Source organism: Thermobia domestica, chromosome 10 (genome assembly GCF_964235325.1).
Source record: "Thermobia domestica chromosome 10, izTheDome1.hap1.1, whole genome shotgun sequence".
Lineage (NCBI taxonomy): Eukaryota > Metazoa > Arthropoda > Insecta > Zygentoma > Lepismatidae > Thermobia > Thermobia domestica.
In genome coordinates, this window is record NC_137463.1 from 173,584,923 (window position 1) to 173,605,757 (window position 20,835).

The 20,835-nt window shown below is 35.5% G+C and overlaps 1 protein-coding gene across 1 annotated transcript in view; it reads right to left on the reverse strand.

Moving 5' to 3' along the window:
- The window catches only part of Ing3 (Inhibitor of growth family, member 3), an 81,135-nt gene that overhangs the window by 17,636 nt on the left and 42,664 nt on the right, over window positions 1-20,835 (reverse strand). Inside the window, exon 7 of the mRNA XM_081728765.1 lies at window positions 1,964-2,118. Coding sequence (XP_081584891.1) covers window positions 1,964-2,118 — 155 coding nt within the window. The remainder of the gene's footprint in view (window positions 1-1,963; window positions 2,119-20,835) is intronic.

Here is a 20,835-nt window from a genome sequence, read left to right on the forward strand (position 1 = left end):
TAAAGGATATTTTTTCGACTTTTTTGTTTAAATACCACTTTTCTTTCCCCTCTAGTGAAATCCACAATTAAAGAAGTATGTTTACAACATCCAGTACTTGTAAGTCCTATTTGCGATTCAGGACAGGCTGTCCTGATTAATTATCAAACTGCCATTGCAGTTATTACCTGCAAGTGTAAGTCATTCAACCCACATATTCCAACTGTTGCTTTGGTTGCCTAAACATTTTATCAAATGTCTGGAAATTATGTATTTTACTGATTGGCTAAATTTCAATCTGGCAGGCAAGGGAAACGTACCACAAACCAAGAAACAGATTCAAAACCATTTTCGTTTTGATATGAACTTTTGCTTACTTCTTGTTCACCTCCATTCGGATACCATTTTATCTTCAGTTTCAGAAAATTAAGTGTACAAAATCAGCCATAAATACAGCACTGTAACTTAAGATTTTTCTGGAGGAGGAGGGAGGCAAACAGAAAGAAAGAAAGTTGTTTTGGGCCCCAGTATTTGGGTCCTAAAAAAAGTTGTTTTTCTAATTCTTGGGCCCCTTGTTTTCATCTTTCTCTTACTCTTTGTGGGCCCCCGGAGCCTGTGGACCCTTCCGCGCGGCAAAGTTTGTGGGAACGTTAATTACGCCCCTGGGCCCGTTCCATACATAACAAATTAATTAAGGGGACAATATTGACAAATCTCAAAGCTATAAGAATAAATATTATTTCTAGGGCCCCTAATAGAAGATATTTTTAACTGAAATGGACCCACGACTCATTTTTATTTACCTTTGGTGTGCTGTTTTGTTTATGTAATGTAGTGAACCTGTTTGAAGCTTCATTTGTAACTTCATGTTCGTATCGTATATGAAGTTAGAAAATTTTATCTTAAAGTCCTCGAACGACGGGGAGATTTCCTGACGGGCAGTTGCCCCATACCTCTCCCCCAACACACAAATTACGGCCCTGCATAAATAGCTTTTTGGGTATGATGTTAGTTTAGCATCATTATTTACAGAATTCCTTCTTTTACTGATACATTGTATCAAGATTTTTAAAATAAGAAACTAGAGGATAGCTTTTTAAACGTTCTCCCCTTCAAATTTTAGCAGCTTCAATAAATGTTATGTACAGTTTCAATGAAGTTTTAGATTATTTATGAACTAACGATCATGCCATTAGTAAGAAATACCACGCTTGGATAAATTTTTAGTTGTGCTTTTTATACTAATTTGAGAATACTGAATCAAATGGAACCAGTTTCAAACATATCTGCCCATAGAGTCACGAGAAAAATTACACCACAGTTTATTGAAGTTTGAGATCACTCTTCTAGGAACCCTATGGATGTTTAAAAGTGGTTTCATTGGGTTCACCCACAAATTAGTATAAAAAGAACAATTAGAAACGTATCCAAACTCGGGCATTTTTAACTAGTTGCATGATCATTAATTCTTCTACACAGTTACCTTGCTTCTCGAAATTTACTTCTAAATAGAGCGCTTATATCTTCTGTGTGAGGTCCTTGGTTCGATCCCTGTCTAAGTAAGTTTGTGGTGGACAACATCGTGTTGGTGGGTTTTCTCGGGGTACTCCCGTTCCCGTTTCCTCTGACATTCTCATTGCATCGATTCTTCCATCATCATTCACTTGTCTTAATCATCCGTCTCCCTTAGGCTAAAGAGCATAATTGTGGAACGTTAAGCTGAAAGATTTCATTTTTTTTTTTTTTTTCATTTATGTACAGGAAATTTATTAAACTAGAATCTACTGATCTGAAAGAAAAAGTGAAGTTGTTTTCAATGAACATGTAGTAGCAAGATAAGACTAGTTTGGACGTAATATAGACAGATAGAACACCACAGCTTCATGTCTGAAATCTTCGGCCATTTGTAATTGATGAGTATACATTTTTCATTTGTTATGTGATGCGCAAAATGCAAACTTTATCTTATTAAGAAACAACTTACTTCTTTTGTTTCTTTGTTGCTTCTTGTGTAGCTGCGATTGCTGAATGGGCTGCCCCCGCTAGTTCTCTACCTATACTGAATTCATGAGGATGAACCCCTTGAGTAATGGCTTCTACAGAGGCTTTTAGGCTGGCCGTCCGTCTACCCTGCTGCATCTAAAACGAAATACCCATCGTATTTATATAAAATCATTACGGTCAACATTTTAAGATACATTTATGATTACAAGATGTAAACTATACACAAAAGGACTCTATATTACCTGCATGTACTAATGTTTTACTAGAAATATATTAGTGCTGCATCCTATAATTTAAAAATTTGGATTCATCCCTATAATGTTTGCAGCTTCGACAGAATGAAATTTTTACCAATTTGTATATAGTATAAAAAATAATGGACATTTTGCACTTTCCGCTCATTGTGATCATCACTATTTCTCTTAGCCTCAGTGCATAATCGAGGGACGCTTAAATTTTACACACACATATATAGAGAGTTCGTATCTGATGAAGCGTTCAGTGGAAGTGCTTATACTGTACTTCCGTCAATATGTGTACGGCTGAAACAACACAATCCAGATACGGGAATGGAAAAAGAATTACTAGAAAACAGTGAAAACATGATCACATACACACATTAGAAAATACACTATGAGCACTTCTGCTAAATGTTTCATCAAATTGGCATTATTTCACTATTATCGCTCTTCATCATTACTCGCAAACATGATATGTCCTCCATACGGTCACCTACATTGGATTCATCGTAAATTTATTAAATGAGGCTCGTGAAATCCAACGTTAAGAAAATTTTCCCGGAAAACCATTGATGCTATTGTTTTTTACATTATCTTTAATCATTTTCAAGTTATTGAATGTTAACTTTGATTTCACAGTACTTACATTATTTCTTTGTTTTGCAGTAGAAACTAGATAGAAGTGACCAAAGAAGACAACAGAGACACTACCTTACATTGTGGAGGATGGAATCAAAGAAGTTACAGCTGTCTTCAGCGCTGTGCTAAAACTCATTATTGGTGCGTGTTACAGTTGGGTCATTCCACGTCAAATTACCCAGAAAAAGTCCGAAATGTCACCCACCGACTCAGATTTTAATGGAACGTCATGTACTTGTTAACACTACTATGGTATGAAGACCTGTAAAATGTTTCTTCCGAAATCCTAATAGTTTGTGAGAAATACGAGACCAAAGTTTCAGAATTTCAGGCATTCCGGTCGTTCTCAAGGCCATCTAATATTTCGTAGAGCTTAATACAAAAATTCATATCTCAGTATCTACGCAATATATCACTTGGAAATTTCTACCCGAAGTTTATATAAGTCTGTAGAGCTAATAAAAGAAACCACCATCAAGATTGCTGTACATTAAGGGTGAAAAATGCACCCTTGCACTTTAAAATAGTTATTTTTTTGTGTAAATTTTTTATTTTACGTAATGCGCATTATCGCTGTGAGGCGGACCAATTACCTTGCCGCTCTTTTTTTAAAATTGAACATTAAGGTATGTTCTAAGAGACTGTAAAAGAAAATTAGTGGTTTTTGAATGCTTCGGTTAGTAATTCTCGTTTAACCCTTCAAGGCAACGCGCCAGCTTTTCGTGCTATCTGTAAAGTGTTATTGTTATTGATGCAAGTAAAGTATTGGCACATTATTGCTCGATTCACTCACACAGGTCTCAAGTAATTACTAAGTATATGTGTTGTTTGTGTTGAAGTGTGTGGGGGTTCAAAGAAGCGGGATAACCAGGCTAGAAACATTCACTTTCGAAATTTTATATATATAAACTGTTTGCCGAACTATTAATATAATCAAAGTGAATTTAATGTTAAAATTGAATTAATTTTCCAAATCTACAGTCCATTATCTTTCAAATAACGTAGAAATGAAGGCTATATGACGGTCCGGGGGGAGGGGGAGGACAGTAGCGGATTATTTTTCGATTGGGAAGATGTACTTTCATAAACGTAATTTACAAATAGGAACAACAGGACCAGTTTAAAGTACAGATCAATACTCAATTTTGTACTTCTTTTTATCAACATTTACGACAGTTACATTTTAGTCTTCAAAACGAAATAAAAATAATGATTGAACTTTTCCACTACACTACATTGAAAATTTGTAACCAAAGAAATATGTAAAACTCCTTGTGCATGAAATTAATTTCTTACCTTTGCATATGCCAATCACAGTGATTGGATTTCACTATTTGAGACTGAAGGAACTTGTTACTTCGTTTAAGCAAAAACTCAACCTGTATTGTTCCTCCACAAACTGAACCTCTTTATCTGAGAAATTATATACTCTTCCAGTACCTTTAGTAAAGGGGGCGCACACAAGAACAAATAATACTGGATATCGAAACATGGCACACGTCGTCTTTTCCTGCAGAAGGCCAGTAAAAGGATGGCGCCGGTCCAAAAGGGTGCATAAGCTTGACTTCAACATCGTTTCCCTCTTCATCTTTACCTAACGCTAACCCAAAAAACCAATGGTTATCGTAAACACATGCAAGATACGAATTAGTGATGATGTCCGCGATGTTCATTCGAGAAGACGTCTTTTCTTCAGTAAAATGAAAAATGGAACTGAAATCTGGATCAGCACTGATTCGCTTTGTCCCAATCGAGGTTTGACTTAGAGGAGAGAACTGATGATATGATCGTGTTCCAGGAATTGTTTTTGCACCAGAAAAACGATTTTGTAGTTTCTTGCGTGTATCTATGAGAGTTTTTTTTTCAGCAAGCTGAAATTTATATGTTCAATGTGAGATCTACAGAAGGTAAAAACTTTTTCTGGCGTATTTAAGAAACCAGAACATCTTTGAAGGCTTTCTTTAGTAAGCAGACGTTTATTTGTCCCACGAATACCATCACATGGGGATTTACCATGGCTTGTAGCAAAAAGTGACCATGATGCACTTAAGAAGAAATCCTCATAATGGCAACACAAGCTCATGAATTTTTTACAATTCTTGTACTGCGCAGCGCATCCATCACTAAAGTAATTTACATTTTTGACATATGGAAATTGCTCTTTCAGAAAAGAAGTTATTTGTTTCTGAGTCTCATAAACAAATGCGACGCGACATCGTGTTCCAAGTCATCTGATATCACACACAAACTAGAAACAGTCAGGTCTGCAGATCCAGGAAGACGTGTATATAGTACTGCTGGGTGTAGGGTACAGGAATCAGTAGACAGTAATACCCTTGAACTTCGTCTTGAATTATGTAGGAATAGTTTTCACTGAAGTCCATCAGAACAACGGCTGCCTCTGGCTCAAGATTTTTCTTTCTGTCCTTTAAGAAATGTGATTGTGCTTTGGAAATAAATTAATGTGGCACAAGCTTTCGTATCAAAATTTTCACATACTCGTCCAGTGTGACAGTACTTTTCACCAATTCTGTTCTGTCCGTTGATACCCACTGGTAATATGTTACTTCCTCCCCAGGATCAAAATCCTCGAATTTTGCAATCAGAAGCTGCCTCAAATTTTCACTGGAGGGACACTCGGAACAATGCCTCAGCATGCAATCCCGACTGTACACAGAACAAATCAGATGACGGATCAAGTCTTGATATGTCTCTTCTATATGACATGCATGCAGTACGAGAATAACGTTTTGATGTATTGTACACACGCACACGGAATGTGTCCGAGCAGAACTTGCTAATACACAACACTTAGGGCGTAGCGTGCAAAACTTAGAAAATCCAATTTTAATGTTGGGATGTTGATGTTTAAATGAGGAGTATAATTCTTTCAAATTCCCAAGTAATAATCGCTTCTCCATGCGTACATTTTTTGAAATACTCACTGTTTTTCCATGTAGAATTCTGGAATATTCATCATCAACGCAGAAATTCTTTACTATTTGAATTGTATCTTCACTCAGCTGTTTTCCCTTTCTCAATTCAGGAATAGCTAAAATTCCTTTATTCTTCAGAACTTCCCTTGCTTGCCGGACGGCATATTCACTCACATTAAATTCATCGACAATCTGTTTCCTGCTCCAAGATGAGGGCACTAAAGTTAACAGTTGTACTTTTTCTCTTCTAGTGATTTTACCTTGGAGTTTGGCCTTTATTAAATCAAGAAGTTTATCCATATCATGAGCCTTTTGTTTTACATCTTTTGAAATTTTACAAGAATCTTGTTTAGAGACAAGCTTTTTTCCCACAACTTTGCTTATTTTACTTTTCAGAGTAGAAATTGCTGAGTCAAGCTTTCTTTTAGCATATGCAGGCTTGCTGTGTGATGGAATGGCATGGAATTTTAAAGGTGACTCCTCTAATGCTGTAAGTGAAACATTAAGATGCTCTACAGTCTCGTTTTTTGCGACAGATTCTTCTAAAACAAATACATCGTGTTCACTAAATCCGCTCACGTCTTTGCATTCAAAGGAAATCCCAAGTTTGTTTCTGCAATGACCGCATATCTTTTGTCCAGGAATAGCCTTTACAGAGTCAATGTTTTTATTAATTTCATTAGCTAAATCAACACTTACTTCACTTACTTTTCGCAAAGCCTTAGTGATTGTTTTTTTGTGGCAATTAAATGGATCAAAACAACTTGTCTGATAATGTTCATACTTCTTCAAGTAATATGTTTTATGATGTTCACAAACACTAGTTAACAAATCAGAACTGATTCCACTCCTTTGGGATAACAATTCTTTCTCGAATGCACTGATAATACAATGCAATTTGACCACCCGTGAATAGCTGTTTTTGTGGCATTCACTTTTAGTTTCCTTTGCTACACTGCACTGTTCTAATTCACTTCGTGACATCGTTGTAGGCCAAATTATCATTTGACAGGATGAACAACACGGTCTTGCAGCAACCCCAATAAGTATTCAGTCTTAAGCACTCAACACGACATAAACATATGCACAGAAACACAACTGAAACCAAAATGAACAAGTTATTGTACGGCCACAATGCAGAATCAGGCAAGATTAGACATGTTCCTACTCGCATTGCTCAGACAAGATTTTTCACGTCAGCTTGGTAGTTCAAGACACAACTTGCATGTTCGCGTTAACTAAACGATTTTCAATCCGTAACTAGACCAGTATTAGATTTGATAGTTTATTATGCATTGTGTACATTCACAGCTAAAAGTTCTGAGATGAAGAAATGAAATTTACTCCTCTCCCACAGTTGCAAATTCGGTCAATCTCACTTCGTCTCAAATACTGAAAGCTACACAGTAACTCTAAAATTAACAGTGAGTTCAGAACTTCAGATGGAGAAAGTATTTTATTCGGGTGCTCATGAAACGAACATTTGTCCTTGTGTACAGGATGTCTCAAAAGTCCCCTGGCATAGGATAACTCGGTTATTATCAGTTACAACAAAATGTAAAAGGGAAAATCGTCTCCAAATATGATATTTTCAATCTAAAGTGAAGGAATTTTTTAAATCGAACAAGCCGTTTGGGCTGTACACTCTTTATGTACCCAATGTTAAATGAAAATGTAACATTGCCATTTACCTGGACCCACAACATAAGTGAATGAAGTTAATAACTTTTACGCTAACGTGTCGATGGCCAGTCCCTCTTGGTCCATCTCCCCCAGTCCCTCTATTAATGGCAACATGGAATTTTCGTTTAACATTGGGCGCATAAAGAGTGCACAACCCAAACGGCTAGTCCGATTTTAAAAAAGTCCTTCACTTTAGATTGAAAACATCATATTTGGAAACTGTTTTTCCTTTTACATTTTGTAACTATGATAACAGGGTTGGCAAAAACCACGTTTTTTATTGAAAAAACCAAAAAACCAGGTATTTTTGGTTTAAACAATTTGCTCTATGTATTTATATCACATATGAACAGAAATAAGCTTGTTTCGCCTTGTTGTTAATATGCAACAACCGGGTTATGCTGGAAGGGGTCACATAAGCTTAAAGCGGAATCCAAACCGCTTCTCCGCTTACATCCAAGGGAAATTGTCCTCCATTTGAACTCGAAACCGGGAATAATTGGCCACAAATGCGATACGTCTGCCGATTCACTCACGAAGAACTCCTGATAAAAATACGTTGACAGATCTTTACATATTTGTTAATATAATTGTCAAGAGTCATTAGGACAGAAGGACAAAAAGATAAACAATTGCACAAGTGGAACCATTATACAGAATTACATATGGGCAATTTCAAAGTACTACAGAGTACAGAAGAACTAATTTAGTCCAAGTCAGTTCACTACGACTTTTATTAGTCCAAGTTAAAGAAATATAACGACTTACTTTGCATATCAGTAAGAAAAGTGAATAAAGATACGAATTATTTGAGTCCACTTTGACTCTGACCCATTTATACAAAAATAGATGCCAAAGATATTTCAGTAAATGCTTCTCGTGGGGTTTGTATGATCCCCCTCCCCAAAAAAGTACGGTATTTCGATGTATTTTATCAATAGTAAACATTATTAAAACGAAACAATGTTTAGAATTTTCCTTTGGTTGCATAACAATAATAATAAACTATTAAAAAGTCATGAAACATCTATAAAGTTACATAAAAAAGTTCTTTTTGTCATATCATCTCTTTGAGTAAAGAATGGGGGATTTAGGTCTGAATATAGTACGAATAATATATGGGAGTGAAACGTGATAACCCACAAATGTGTGTTCATCAAGATTTTACGAATAATTACACTTTTACGAACATTTTTCGTTTTTTTTTTTTTTTTTTGGTTTAAACCAGTTGGTTTAAACCAGCCAACCCTGTATGATAATAACAGTTACCCTGTCAGAGGACTTTTGAGACACCCTGTATATTTAACAACTACGAACGTAAGATCTTTGACACTATAGATACATATATTAACAAATATATTAAATAAATGTATACTCTTCAAATCATACAAAACTTTGCATTATGACTAAAAAGCTTGTATGGTTAGGTTAAGTTTGGTTGGCACGACTTTTATCCGGCACTGACTTCCCCTTGACTGTTATATAACCTTCCTTTCTACTTTATTTGAAAGATAATGAACTGTAGATTTGGAAAATTAATTCAATTTTAACAGTTTTATCTTTTTCTATGAGTTGGCAGTCCTGTGAATGGTGACTTGTGCTTCCGGTTCACCGAACAAAAGAGGTGCAATATGGTCATGATAATATAAAATATAGTTCCTTAAACCCGAATGCCATCGTGTAATGTTTTTGCTGTTTTTAACATTTTAATTATTTTGTCTTAATGGTAAACTTATTTAACGCCCTCTGATATGTGTATTTCTCATGAATGATATTTATTATGAATATTTATAAAATCTTTTCTGGCGTGCTCAGCGTAAACATACGGACGCTGAGGCAAAAAAGCCGCGAAAAGTACTCTAATTGGTTATGGCGGTTTGAATGGTTCTACTACCGTGACGCCCGAGAAGAATATCGAAGTTTTCCCTCGCAATCGTTTAAGATTTCATAAATTTGATAACGAGAAGAATAAGTTAAATCTGCGCAGATATATAAATATAAAATGAACACAAAATCTATGTTCGTGTGCCAAGACAGCGTATAATATGTGAAGTCATGTAAGCAACGAGGCATGAGTAAGGAACCAATACAAGTAAAAGGGTGAATTTCATTCCAAATTGAAAAGTAATAACTTCCACGGAAGCTAAATAATGACTATCCAACGAACAACAAGGAGCATGGAGAAATCTTATTCGTAAGAACGACTACATGATTCCCCCCCCCCCAAAATCCAACAATTTATAGTGCAGTTAAGTGTAATACAGAAATGGCGTGTGTTTAATACTAGTGCATTGCGTAATATAAATTTTAGCCGGCATTCGTAGTGCGTCATTTTCTTTAAAGAAAGAAAGAAAAAATGAAAATATATAATAATTTCTTCGGATAAATTCCACATTAATAAAGTTTTGGGCTCATGGTGTGTTGGTACATGTTAAATAAATCACTAACAAAATGTTGTAATGTTGTAAACGTAAGTATTATAAACCTGTGTTAAGCGAATAAAATTTACATACTATCTATTTCTTTATGTGCAATTACCTTTACAGTATTTCTGCACAATCACTACTGAAATGCTGGATGTTATGTCTAATGACTTGCACTTATTCCGCTGATACCAGCAGGCGTGGCAAGGATGGTGGGCACTCGCAGTCGCAACCTCAATGAAATAGTATTTTGGTTCGAGATCCAACTTGGAGGTTTGCGCACTGTCCTTTATAGTTTTGTCATTTGTATTGCGAATGTCCTTTACACGCCAACTACTAAAATCAATCACAGGTAAGGCGAACCGAACAGGAGTTGTATCGAGCGGAGTTATAAGAATTGGTTATCCCGAATGGGATCAGGTAAGGATCAGATTCTGCAGGTCGCAAAAATGGTTAGCTCGAACAGGAACCAGACACTTCCGGTCATAAAAATGGCGCTCCGAAACAGGAACAGAACTCCTGTATCGTAAAGTAAAAGTAGTGATTTATGCGTAGAAATACTGAAGTACAAGGTAAGTTCTGACTCGTGTTTAGAAATTTTATGTAATGGTACAAAATGGATGAAAGCAATGCCAAGTTGTTGGACGCCATTAAAGGCGAAATGCAAAATTTACGCGAATCTTTAGAAAACAAAATCGAAAAGGTGAGTGAGCAAACTAATAACGTACGTGAGGCTTTAGAAAGTAAAATAATTGAGATTAATGAATCTTTGGAAAATAAAATTGTGGAAGTCAGTGAAATAACAAAAAAGCAGATTGACGATAAGCTTGAGGTACAATTAGAAATTATTAGAAAGGAATGTGTAGGTAGATATGAACAAATATCTAAAGAAATAGACGAGGAATGTGAGAGGGTAAATGACAAATGTGAGAAAATATGGGGGAAAACAGTTCAAAATTATCAAGAACTTGAGGACATTAAGGTCGATTTGGGTAAATGTGAAGAAAAGGCGGACCGTGCCTTTGAGAAAATTGAAGCAATCGAGGAGTCAGTAAATAAAATTGAAGGTAATTTAGAAAATAAAGAAAAAATGCTAGTGGGATTAAATGATACAACTCATAAGTTAGAAAGAAATGTTGCAATATTGCACAGTAGGGTTGACACTTTGTCACAGAACACTATCCCTCCCGGTGTTGACGTCGTCAATATGAGTCAAAATATTGCTTTGATAGGTGACAGGTTGTTAGGTTTAGAAATTAAGGTAGATGAAACTCAAACGAAGTTAACCTCATTGACTGAACATGCTAGCAGAGAGGGGAGTGAACGTAACTGGCGTAGATTAAGTACATCCGGTGATGATAGGAGTAGCCATAAATCAAAATACAGCAGTAAGGAAGAAATTAGTAGTGACAATCAAACAGATTGTAGTTCCTCGACAGCTAGTGAGACAACAAAACTAAAGAAACGTATTAAAGTGAGAAAATCAGAAAGGGGTGACGTAAAAAGGGTTAAACGACGAATATTGCGTCATGGTGACATTGAAATGTTCCCAAAGTTTTCTGGCTTAGAAGATGATGAGTCACCATCTTCGTTTTTAGAGCAGTTTAAGATTGCAGCGCACGCTGTAGACGTACCTGAATCCCAATACTTAGATGTACTAGGGTTTATTTTTACCGGTAACGCTCGTGAGTGGTACAAGTCAAAATTAGGTACATTTCGTTCATTTAAAGATTTCACTAAAGAATTCAAAGCTCAATTTGGTTCTGAACAAGTCATCGCAAGTAAACTTTCAGTGTTGCAATCGCAAGCGTTCAACCCAAAAACTGATGGTACTGTTACTGATTTTGTTCACAAAAGGTTCAATAAGATACGAGGTTTATCACCTAATATACCAGATACTTTCATTGTGAATACAATTAAACAGTTGATCCCTATTTCTTACCGACGACAATTAGCATTGTTCCCAAATTTAGATTTCAGTTCATTTTTAACCGCTATACAAAACCTTGAAACACTGTATTATGACAGCAGAAGTGCTAACAATAGGAACAACTTTCATGGTAGAACTGTACATGTCAATCAGGTAAATGAAGTGCAAGGGAATTATGAGAATTTTAATAAAAGGGGAAATTATGGTAATGAAAACCGCAAAAATTCAGGCAAAGGTAAGTTTGACGAACCCAGAAGGAAGGGAAATCCGAATAAGAGAAAGTTCCATTGGAACAAAGGTAAGAATAATTATAGAAGAGATAATGATCGCAATGAAAGTCAAGGTAGTAATCGTAGTAATTACGAAGATGATCACGAGTATGAGAATTCAAACCAAAGCGAAAGGGTGAACTTTGTAAACAGTAACCATGATGAAGGTATGAACCGAACACAGCCAATGCCTACATATACTCAATCTGCACCACAATTTCCGTATTATAGTCCAAGAGTTATGTTCCCTCAAAACAAAGACCAACATTTAAACTAAAGTTGCTCTCCAACGCGAGTGCGGTTGGCAGAGTTGGTAATGTAAATGGTAATTTTGGTACTAAAAGTCAAAATGCACTCAATGATTCGCAATGCGAGCTTGTTGTAATTGGAAAAAATGTAGTGAATGTAGTAAGCTGGGACACTGATTCATCTGAAAGTAGTGATGAAGAACAGAAATTTAATAGTCAAGCTAGGTCAGCTGAAATAAAAGTACAGATCTTAAATCAACCAGTAGTAGCCTTGTGTGACTCTGGAGCTTCAGTTAGTATTTTGTCTTTAGAGACATGGAAACGTATAGCGTCAATCATTTCACACCCTCACTTGCGACCAGCTCCACATATTCTGTTGGTGGATTTTTCAGGTAAGAAAAAGAAACAGGTGCAAGGTGAAACAATATAATAATTGAAATAGGGAAAGTTAGTTTTGACGTACGTGTGCTAGTTGTCTCTGATTTAAATACTGAATGCTTATTGGGTAGAAATTTTCTCACACAATCCAAGGCAAAGATAGATTTTGGTGATAATTCCATTACGGTTGAAAAAGAAGGAGAAATCGTTAACGTGCCTATGCTAGGTGGTCAAGCTGACAATACGAAAGTTACAAAAATTCTGACTAAAGGTGATGTACAGAAAAAGGTAAATTTCGTATCTCAAGTTGGTATTGAAACTAAAATGAATGATACTAGCGACAGTGATGATGAATCAGAAATTTTATTTGAGATTGGAAAAGTAAATGTAGAGTGTCCCATAGTAAATAAATTGGTGAGTGAAAAGCAAAAATTAGAAAAAGAATGGGTTAACCATGTTGTTCTTTCTGATCAAGCTTATAGTAAAATTCGTAATTCTTGTAGTAACGAAAAGGAAATGAAAGTGTTAAATTTAGAAGTTGCTAATGAAGATAAATTTTTGTTTGATTACTATTCACAGCAAATATCAGAAATAGACTGTGAGATCGAGAAATCGCATTGTAAATCGTTAGATAGAGTTGCAGTCTGTAACACATTTGATAGTAAAACAGAAAGTGAATTTGTGTCAATTTCAGTAATACGGGAAAAGGTTAGGGAAGCTCAATTGTCTGATTTTGAGAAAGAGAAATTGTTCAAATTGTTGCTGAAACATAGGAAAATTTTTAAAAATATTCCCGGACGTTGTACCAAATTTGAATATGAAATTGAGGTACACACTGATCAACCTTTGGTTAAAAGGCAATATACATTACCATATAAATTCAAAGAACATATTGATTCGCAAATCGATGAGTGGTTACAATGTGGTGTAATAGAATTTTGTGTATCAATCCATTCACACCCAATCTTCTACGTACCAAAGAAAAATACTAGTAAAATGCGAGTAGTAGTGGATTTAACTGTTTTGAACAAGCATGTAAAAATAAAACAATTGAAGGTAAATAAAATTGATGATCTGTTGTTAAAGTTTCAGGGTGCAAAGTACGTATCAAATATTGATTTAGTAGGAAGTTATACAAAAGTTCCAATTACTGAAAATTGTAGAGATTATACAGCATTTTCGTGGAATGGTAAAATGTATAGGTTTACATCTATCCCTTTTGGATACGCTAACGGAGGCGTAGGATTAATGGCTTGTTTTTTGGTTGCGTTAGGTCATGCATTATTTGATAAATTAGTTACATACATCGATGACATTTCTGTACCAACTTTTTCTTTTGATGAACAGTTAGAAATTTTGAATTTGTTGTTTACAAAATTGGAAGAAGCTAATATGACTGTAAATTTAAAGAAATCTTCATTTTGCAATACGAGTTTTCAATTTCTTGGTTTCGTGGTCACACCTGAAGGCGTGAAAAAGGATCCGTCGTATGTAGAAACAATTCGAACATTGCCTCGTCCCAAAAACGTAAAGGAACTTAAGCGAGTGTTAGGTTTGTTTGAGTGGTGTTCTAAATTCGTATATCATTTCGCTCATTTAGCCAATCCATTGTTTGAACTTCTGAAAAAGAATAAAAGATGGGTTTGGACTGACGAATGCGAGCAAAGTTTTGTTAAGTTAAAAGCATCATTAGCTGAAGAAGTGTTGTTAAATCATCCGCTGTTAGATCATGATTTTTGTTTAGTGACAGACAGTTCTTTGGTAGCAGTGGGAAGTATATTATTCCAAGAAGTTAACGGTGAAAAACACATACTTGGTTTTTACAGTAAAACTCTGAATAGTGCACAGCGAAATTTCACTATCACGGAATTAGAGGCGTATGCAATCGTTACAGCCGTACGTAAATGGGGACATTTATTATATGGCCATCACGTGAAAGTTTACACAGATCATAACTCATTAGTGTTTTTGAATAAAATTCGCCATTGGAACTCTCGTTTGGCTCGGTGGAGTCTCGAACTGCAAGGATTTAATTTAGAAATAAAGCACATTTCAGGGAGTGAGAATGTTGCCAGTGATGCATTGTCCAGGATAGTTTTAGCCCCTCCTAGTGAAATTTTGGACATAAACAATTTAGAAGTACTTCCATCATTCTTTAGAAACCTCACACCAGGAGAGTTAACCGAAAAACAAAAGGAACATCCTGAGTACAGTAAAATTATCAAATTTTTAGAGAAACCAAACGATCCCTACAGTAAGATGCAGAATAGAAATGTAGAGAAGTTCTACAAACTAGAAAACGGTATATTGTTGTATAAGAACTTTCACTTTCCCAATAGTTGGAGAATTTGCATCCCACCATCCTTAGTGAATTTGGTAATTGAAGAAATGCATAATAACCGTGGACATTTCGGGTGTGAAAGAACAGTAAGCTTCATCAGCGAGATCTGTTATTGGAAATCTATGCGGCGAGACGTAATGAACTATATTAACGACTGCCTTGAATGTAAACGAACTAAAGTTGATACTCGACCCCCAGCTAGACCTCTTGAAACCATACAGGTGAAAGGCCCTAGGAGATTAATTTCGATTGACATCATCGGACCTCTTGTGCCATCTCCCTCAAAGTGTAAATTTATACTCTCAGTTTTGGATGTTTTTACTCGTTACCTTGTTCTTTATCCAATCCGGAACGCTACTACGAAGTGCGTAGTTAAATGTTTGGAATCATTGTACTTTGTGCACTTAGGAATACCTTCAGCTATATTGGCGGACAATGGTAGTTGCTTTATCTCTAAAAATTTCAAACAGAAAATGGAAGAATATGGTGTTAAGATATTTTATTCAACGCCCTACCATCCGGCGTCGAACGCGGTGGAGAGAATCCATCGGGAGACGAACAGGTTGTTCAGACTATTTTGTAAAGATGATCATGGTTCTTGGGAGAAATTTATACAAGTCGTCGTGTTGTTGAACTATTCCATATCTAGCAGTCTTGGCGCGAGTCCAGCTAGCTTACATTTGAACATTCAGGCTGAAAAACCTATTTTCGAACATTTTGGCATTTTTACGAAAGATGCAAATGAAAACGATAATGAGAGTTGGGACAATAAATTGGTAATGGCAGATTTTAAAAGAAAAGAAGTGATCCGAAAGCGAAATAAAAGGTATAACTCACAACAGGAGAGTAAACACAAAATACAGGTGAACGATCTGGTTTTCTTGAAACAGACAAACTTAAGTTCCGCAACAGACAAGAAAATTTCAAAATTTTTCAATGTGTTCAAAGGACCCTATCTTTGTGTTAACAAACCATCAAATTCAGAAAAGGTGTTCGAATTGTTAGATCCTTTAACTGGTAAATCTATTGGTTCGCATTCTGTGGATAGACTTAAGGTGTGGAAACCTACGAAACAAACTCGTAAGATCTGGTTGGACCTCGCAGCGAAACATAGTTCTGAGAAATACCATGATGTAATTTCAAGCGAATTTAAAAATTCAGATTTAGAAAGTAGTGTTGAAACTGTTCTTTGCAATGCATTAACTACAACACCAGTATGTTTGTCTCAAAGTGTTCAATCAAGAAGTAATAACCAGCGAATACATAAAATTTTAGAGAAATTGCTAGATGTTGACAAGTATTTGAATTTTCTGTACTGTAAAAATCTGTGTTCATCTGATGTGTTGGAATTTGCGTTGATAAACTTACAAAATCCTTATGTGTTATTGAATGAGAGAGTATAGGGAATGTAAAAAAAAAAAGGTTGTTTCCTTTGATATATGGAGGCATCTGTGATCAGCTATGCGACTTCCAGATGGCCGTTGATATTTTCTTTTCCAAAGTAATGGAAAACCAGTAAAGACATATCCCAAGTCATGGAGATGAGGTTCCCCCCCTTATGTGTTTTGGGTAACATTATATTTATGTAATGCTCGAAGTAAGCTATTTTGGTAAATCCCATTCTTTATTATTTTAAGTATTTAACCTTGTATTCTTTAATTCGGCCTCATCTCGGGGTGGTAAAATAAATAATTCATTGTGGGTAGGTTTCTTCAAAATTTAGCCAGGCAGATCCTGTCGAGTGATCAGAGAGAGTCATAACTGAATTATTACGTTGTAAAAATTTAGCTGTGAATCTTAAAGGCGCCGATAAATTTTATTAAATCTCGACAAAAATATATATTATTCAATATTGTGTGAAATAAAGTTTCTAATATTTAACATGTTTTAAAAATTTGTTTACTAATGAAAGATTTCATTTCATATATTCGTGTTACTGTATTAATGCATTGTGTTTGAAGTTAATTAATAATTTAATAGTGCTGTTTGAATGTTGTATTTTAAATGCTCGAATAATGAAAGTGTTGCATTATCAAAGGTTATTTGAAAATTAGTTATAAGGAAGTACATGTTCATGAAAAGATTATTTTTGCATTTCATATGCTATTTCTTTTTCGAAATATTGAAAATTTCATATGTTTAGTACGATAAGAATATTTAGTGTAAGATGTAAAAACACGAGTTAGATACTTACAAAGAAAAAAAAAGGGATTGAAATTTTATGATTTATATAATGGTGTAAGAAATATATTAGTTAAAGGAACGTAAAACATATATAATATAAAATGAAAACATAAATAATCAATATATTATTCAACTTATATTGAAATATTGTATTATGAAAACAAATGTAATCTTATATTTACACATATAAAAGGAGAGCCCATTTAAAGTATATAGCCCATAAAATAAGATAGCCCATCTACGTTTGTGGAAAGCGTTAGTGAACTATAATAAATCAAATATTACTAGTGGAAGAAAGAAGAGGAATAATAACCGGAGAAATAAACTTTTGGGGAAGAGGAATTTCAAGGTTCCAGGATTCTGATAATCTTCAAAGAAGATCATCGTCCCACTCGCGCGCCATTTATGAGTGTGTAGCCCCCCTCACTCCCATTCCATTTTAAATTTTCCCGTCTTTCTTGGCTGAATTGGAATAAGGCTCCATGTACCGTACGTCGACGCAAACTGTGTTCTAGTTTTATCTTTTTCTATGAGTTGGCAGTCCTGTGAATGGTGACTTGTGCTTCCGGTTCACCGAACAAAAGAGGTGCAATATGGTCATGATAATATAAAATATAGTTCCTTAAACCCGAATGCCATCGTGTAATGTTTTTGCTGTTTTTAACATTTTAATTATTTTGTCTTAATGGTAAACTTATCTAACGCCCTCTGATATGTGTATTTCTCATGAAGGATATTTATTATGAATATTTATAAAATCTTTTCTGGCGTGCTCAGCGTAAACATACGGACGCTGAGGCAAAAAAGCCGCGAAAAGTACTCTAATTGGTTATGGCGGTTTGAATGGTTCTACTACCGTGACGCCCGAGAAGAATATCGAAGTTTTCCCTCGCAATCGTTTAAGATTTCATAAATTTGATAACGAGAAGAATAAGTTAAATCTGCGCAGATATATAAATATAAAATGAACACAAAATCTATGTTCGTGTGCCAAGACAGCGTATAATATGTGAAGTCATGTAAGCAACGAGGCATGAGTAAGGAACCAATACAAGTAAAAGGGTGAATTTCATTCCAAATTGAAAAGTAATAACTTCCACGGAAGCTAAATAATGACTATCCAACGAACAACAAGAAGCATGGAGAAATCTTATTCGTAAGAACGACTACATGATTCCCCCCCCCCCAAAATCCAACAATTTATAGTGCAGTTAAGTGTGATACAGAAATGGCGTGTGTTTAATACTAGTGCATTGCGTAATATAAATTTTAGCCGGCATTCGTAGTGCGTCATCTTCTTTAAAGAAAGAAAGAAAAAATGAAAATATATAATAATTTCTTCGGATAAATTCCACATTAATAAAGTTTTGGGCTCATGGTGTGTTGGTACATGTTAAATAAATCACTAACAAAATGTTGTAATGTTGTAAACGTAAGTATTATAAACCTGTGTTAAGCGAATAAAATTTACATACTATCTATTTCTTTATGTGCAATTACCTTTACAGTATTTCTGCACAATCACTACTGAAATGCTGGATGTTATGTCTAATGACTTGCACTTATTCCGCTGATACCAGCAGGCGTGGCAAGGATGGTGGGCACTCGCAGTCGCAACCTCAATGAAATAGTATTTTGGTTCGAGATCCAACTTGGAGGTTTGCGCACTGTCCTTTATAGTTTTGTCATTTGTATTGCGAATGTCCTTTACACGCCAACTACTAAAATCAATCACAGGTAAGGCGAACCGAACAGGAGTTGTATCGAGCGGAGTTATAAGAATTGGTTATCCCGAATGGGATCAGGTAAGGATCAGATTCTGCAGGTCGCAAAAATGGTTAGCTCGAACAGGAACCAGACACTTCCGGTCATAGCTTATAAGATCTGTTATATGCAGGCCTATGTTAGACCAAGGAATAGTGCATGAATTACCTCTTCATCGTTTCACCGAGCTTTTTTCTTTATCATTATCATTTCATTTTTATTCATCTTCTTTATTTTATTGTTCGTCTACGAGATACAGTTAGCCATAAAAATAAGTATTTTTTTTTCGAACAATTACCGAATGAATGGACCATTCGGATGTAGTTTTTAGTACTGTACACAGAAGTATCTTCATTTAAACTGAAACACTGAATTACAATTGGAATCTATTTCCAAACTTATTCAGGAAAGAATACATAGAATATTTAATATACAGGAACTACTGTTCCTCGTCACTGTGAAAATTAAGACTAATTTCTTTCAGTCTGCGAAATTAGTTATAATTTTTCAGAATAAATCTGATTTGAACCAATTCTATCAAGGAAGAAAAAAAATAAATTTTTATTTCTTTTTTCCAACATATGTAACCACGAAAGCCGCCATGTTCATAATTGGACGTAAAAATTTATATTTCAATTGGTTGGTAGATTTGGAGTTTAGTGTCCTGCTCACTACTGAGGCTATATGAGAGTAGTAATGGGGCGACTTGGCCTCACTTTTTGGCCCCTGGGTCCCTGCCTCAGGACCCATGGTCCCTGGCCGGGGTCAATGACCTAGGGGTACATAGGACCACCCCCTCTAAATTTTGGCAGGGGTACCTTGGCCCACCCCCTAAATTTTGGCAGGGGTACATAGGACCACCCCCCTTAAATTTTGGAAATTGCCAAATCTAAAAATTTGGTATGGTAGCCTAGGACCATAGTATGTACCTCTATTAGTATTGGGTGTCTATGTCGTTCCCTTTTATGGGTAAAAAATTGCCAAAAATTCAAATTTCGGAGGTTTTTGACCTAATTTATCCCCTTTGATGAGGTGTTATTACCCTATATGGTTATATGGGCGTATACAGGGGTCCATTACCTTTTATAAGACATGGGTATATTAATGCACCCCTTGAAATTTTTGGGAGGGGTACCTTGGCCCACCCCTTCAATTTTGGAAATTGACCAATTTCAACATTGGGTATTATAGTACAGGACCCTAATATGTATCATGATAAATTTGGGCGGTCCACCTCGTTCCCTTCCAGGGGCACAAAATTGCCAAAATATAAACGTAAGCAATACGTTATACCACGTGTTTGATTTTTGGTCGATTTTATCCCCTTTGATGAGATGTTATTACCTTATATGGTTATATGGTCATGTATAGGGGTCCATTACCTTTCATAAGATATCGGTATATTTGTACACTCCTTTAAAAATTTGGGAGGGGTACTTTGGCCCACCCCTTAAATTTTGGAAATTGCCCAATTTAAACATTTGGTATTATAGTACCGGACCTTAACATGTATTATGATAAATTTGGGTGTTTCACCTCGTTCCCTTTTAGGGATACAAAATTGTCAAAAATATAAACGTAAGCAATACGTTGTACCACGTGTTTGGTCTTTTGGCCCAATTTATCCTTTTGGATGAGGTTCTATTACCTTATATGGTTATATGGTTATGTATAGGGGTCTATTTCCTATCATAAGACATAGGTACATTTGTGCACTCCTTTAAAAATTTGGGAGGGGTACTTTGGCCCACCCCTTAAATTTTGGAAATTGCTCATTTTATATATTTGGTATTATAGTACTGGACCCTAACATGTATT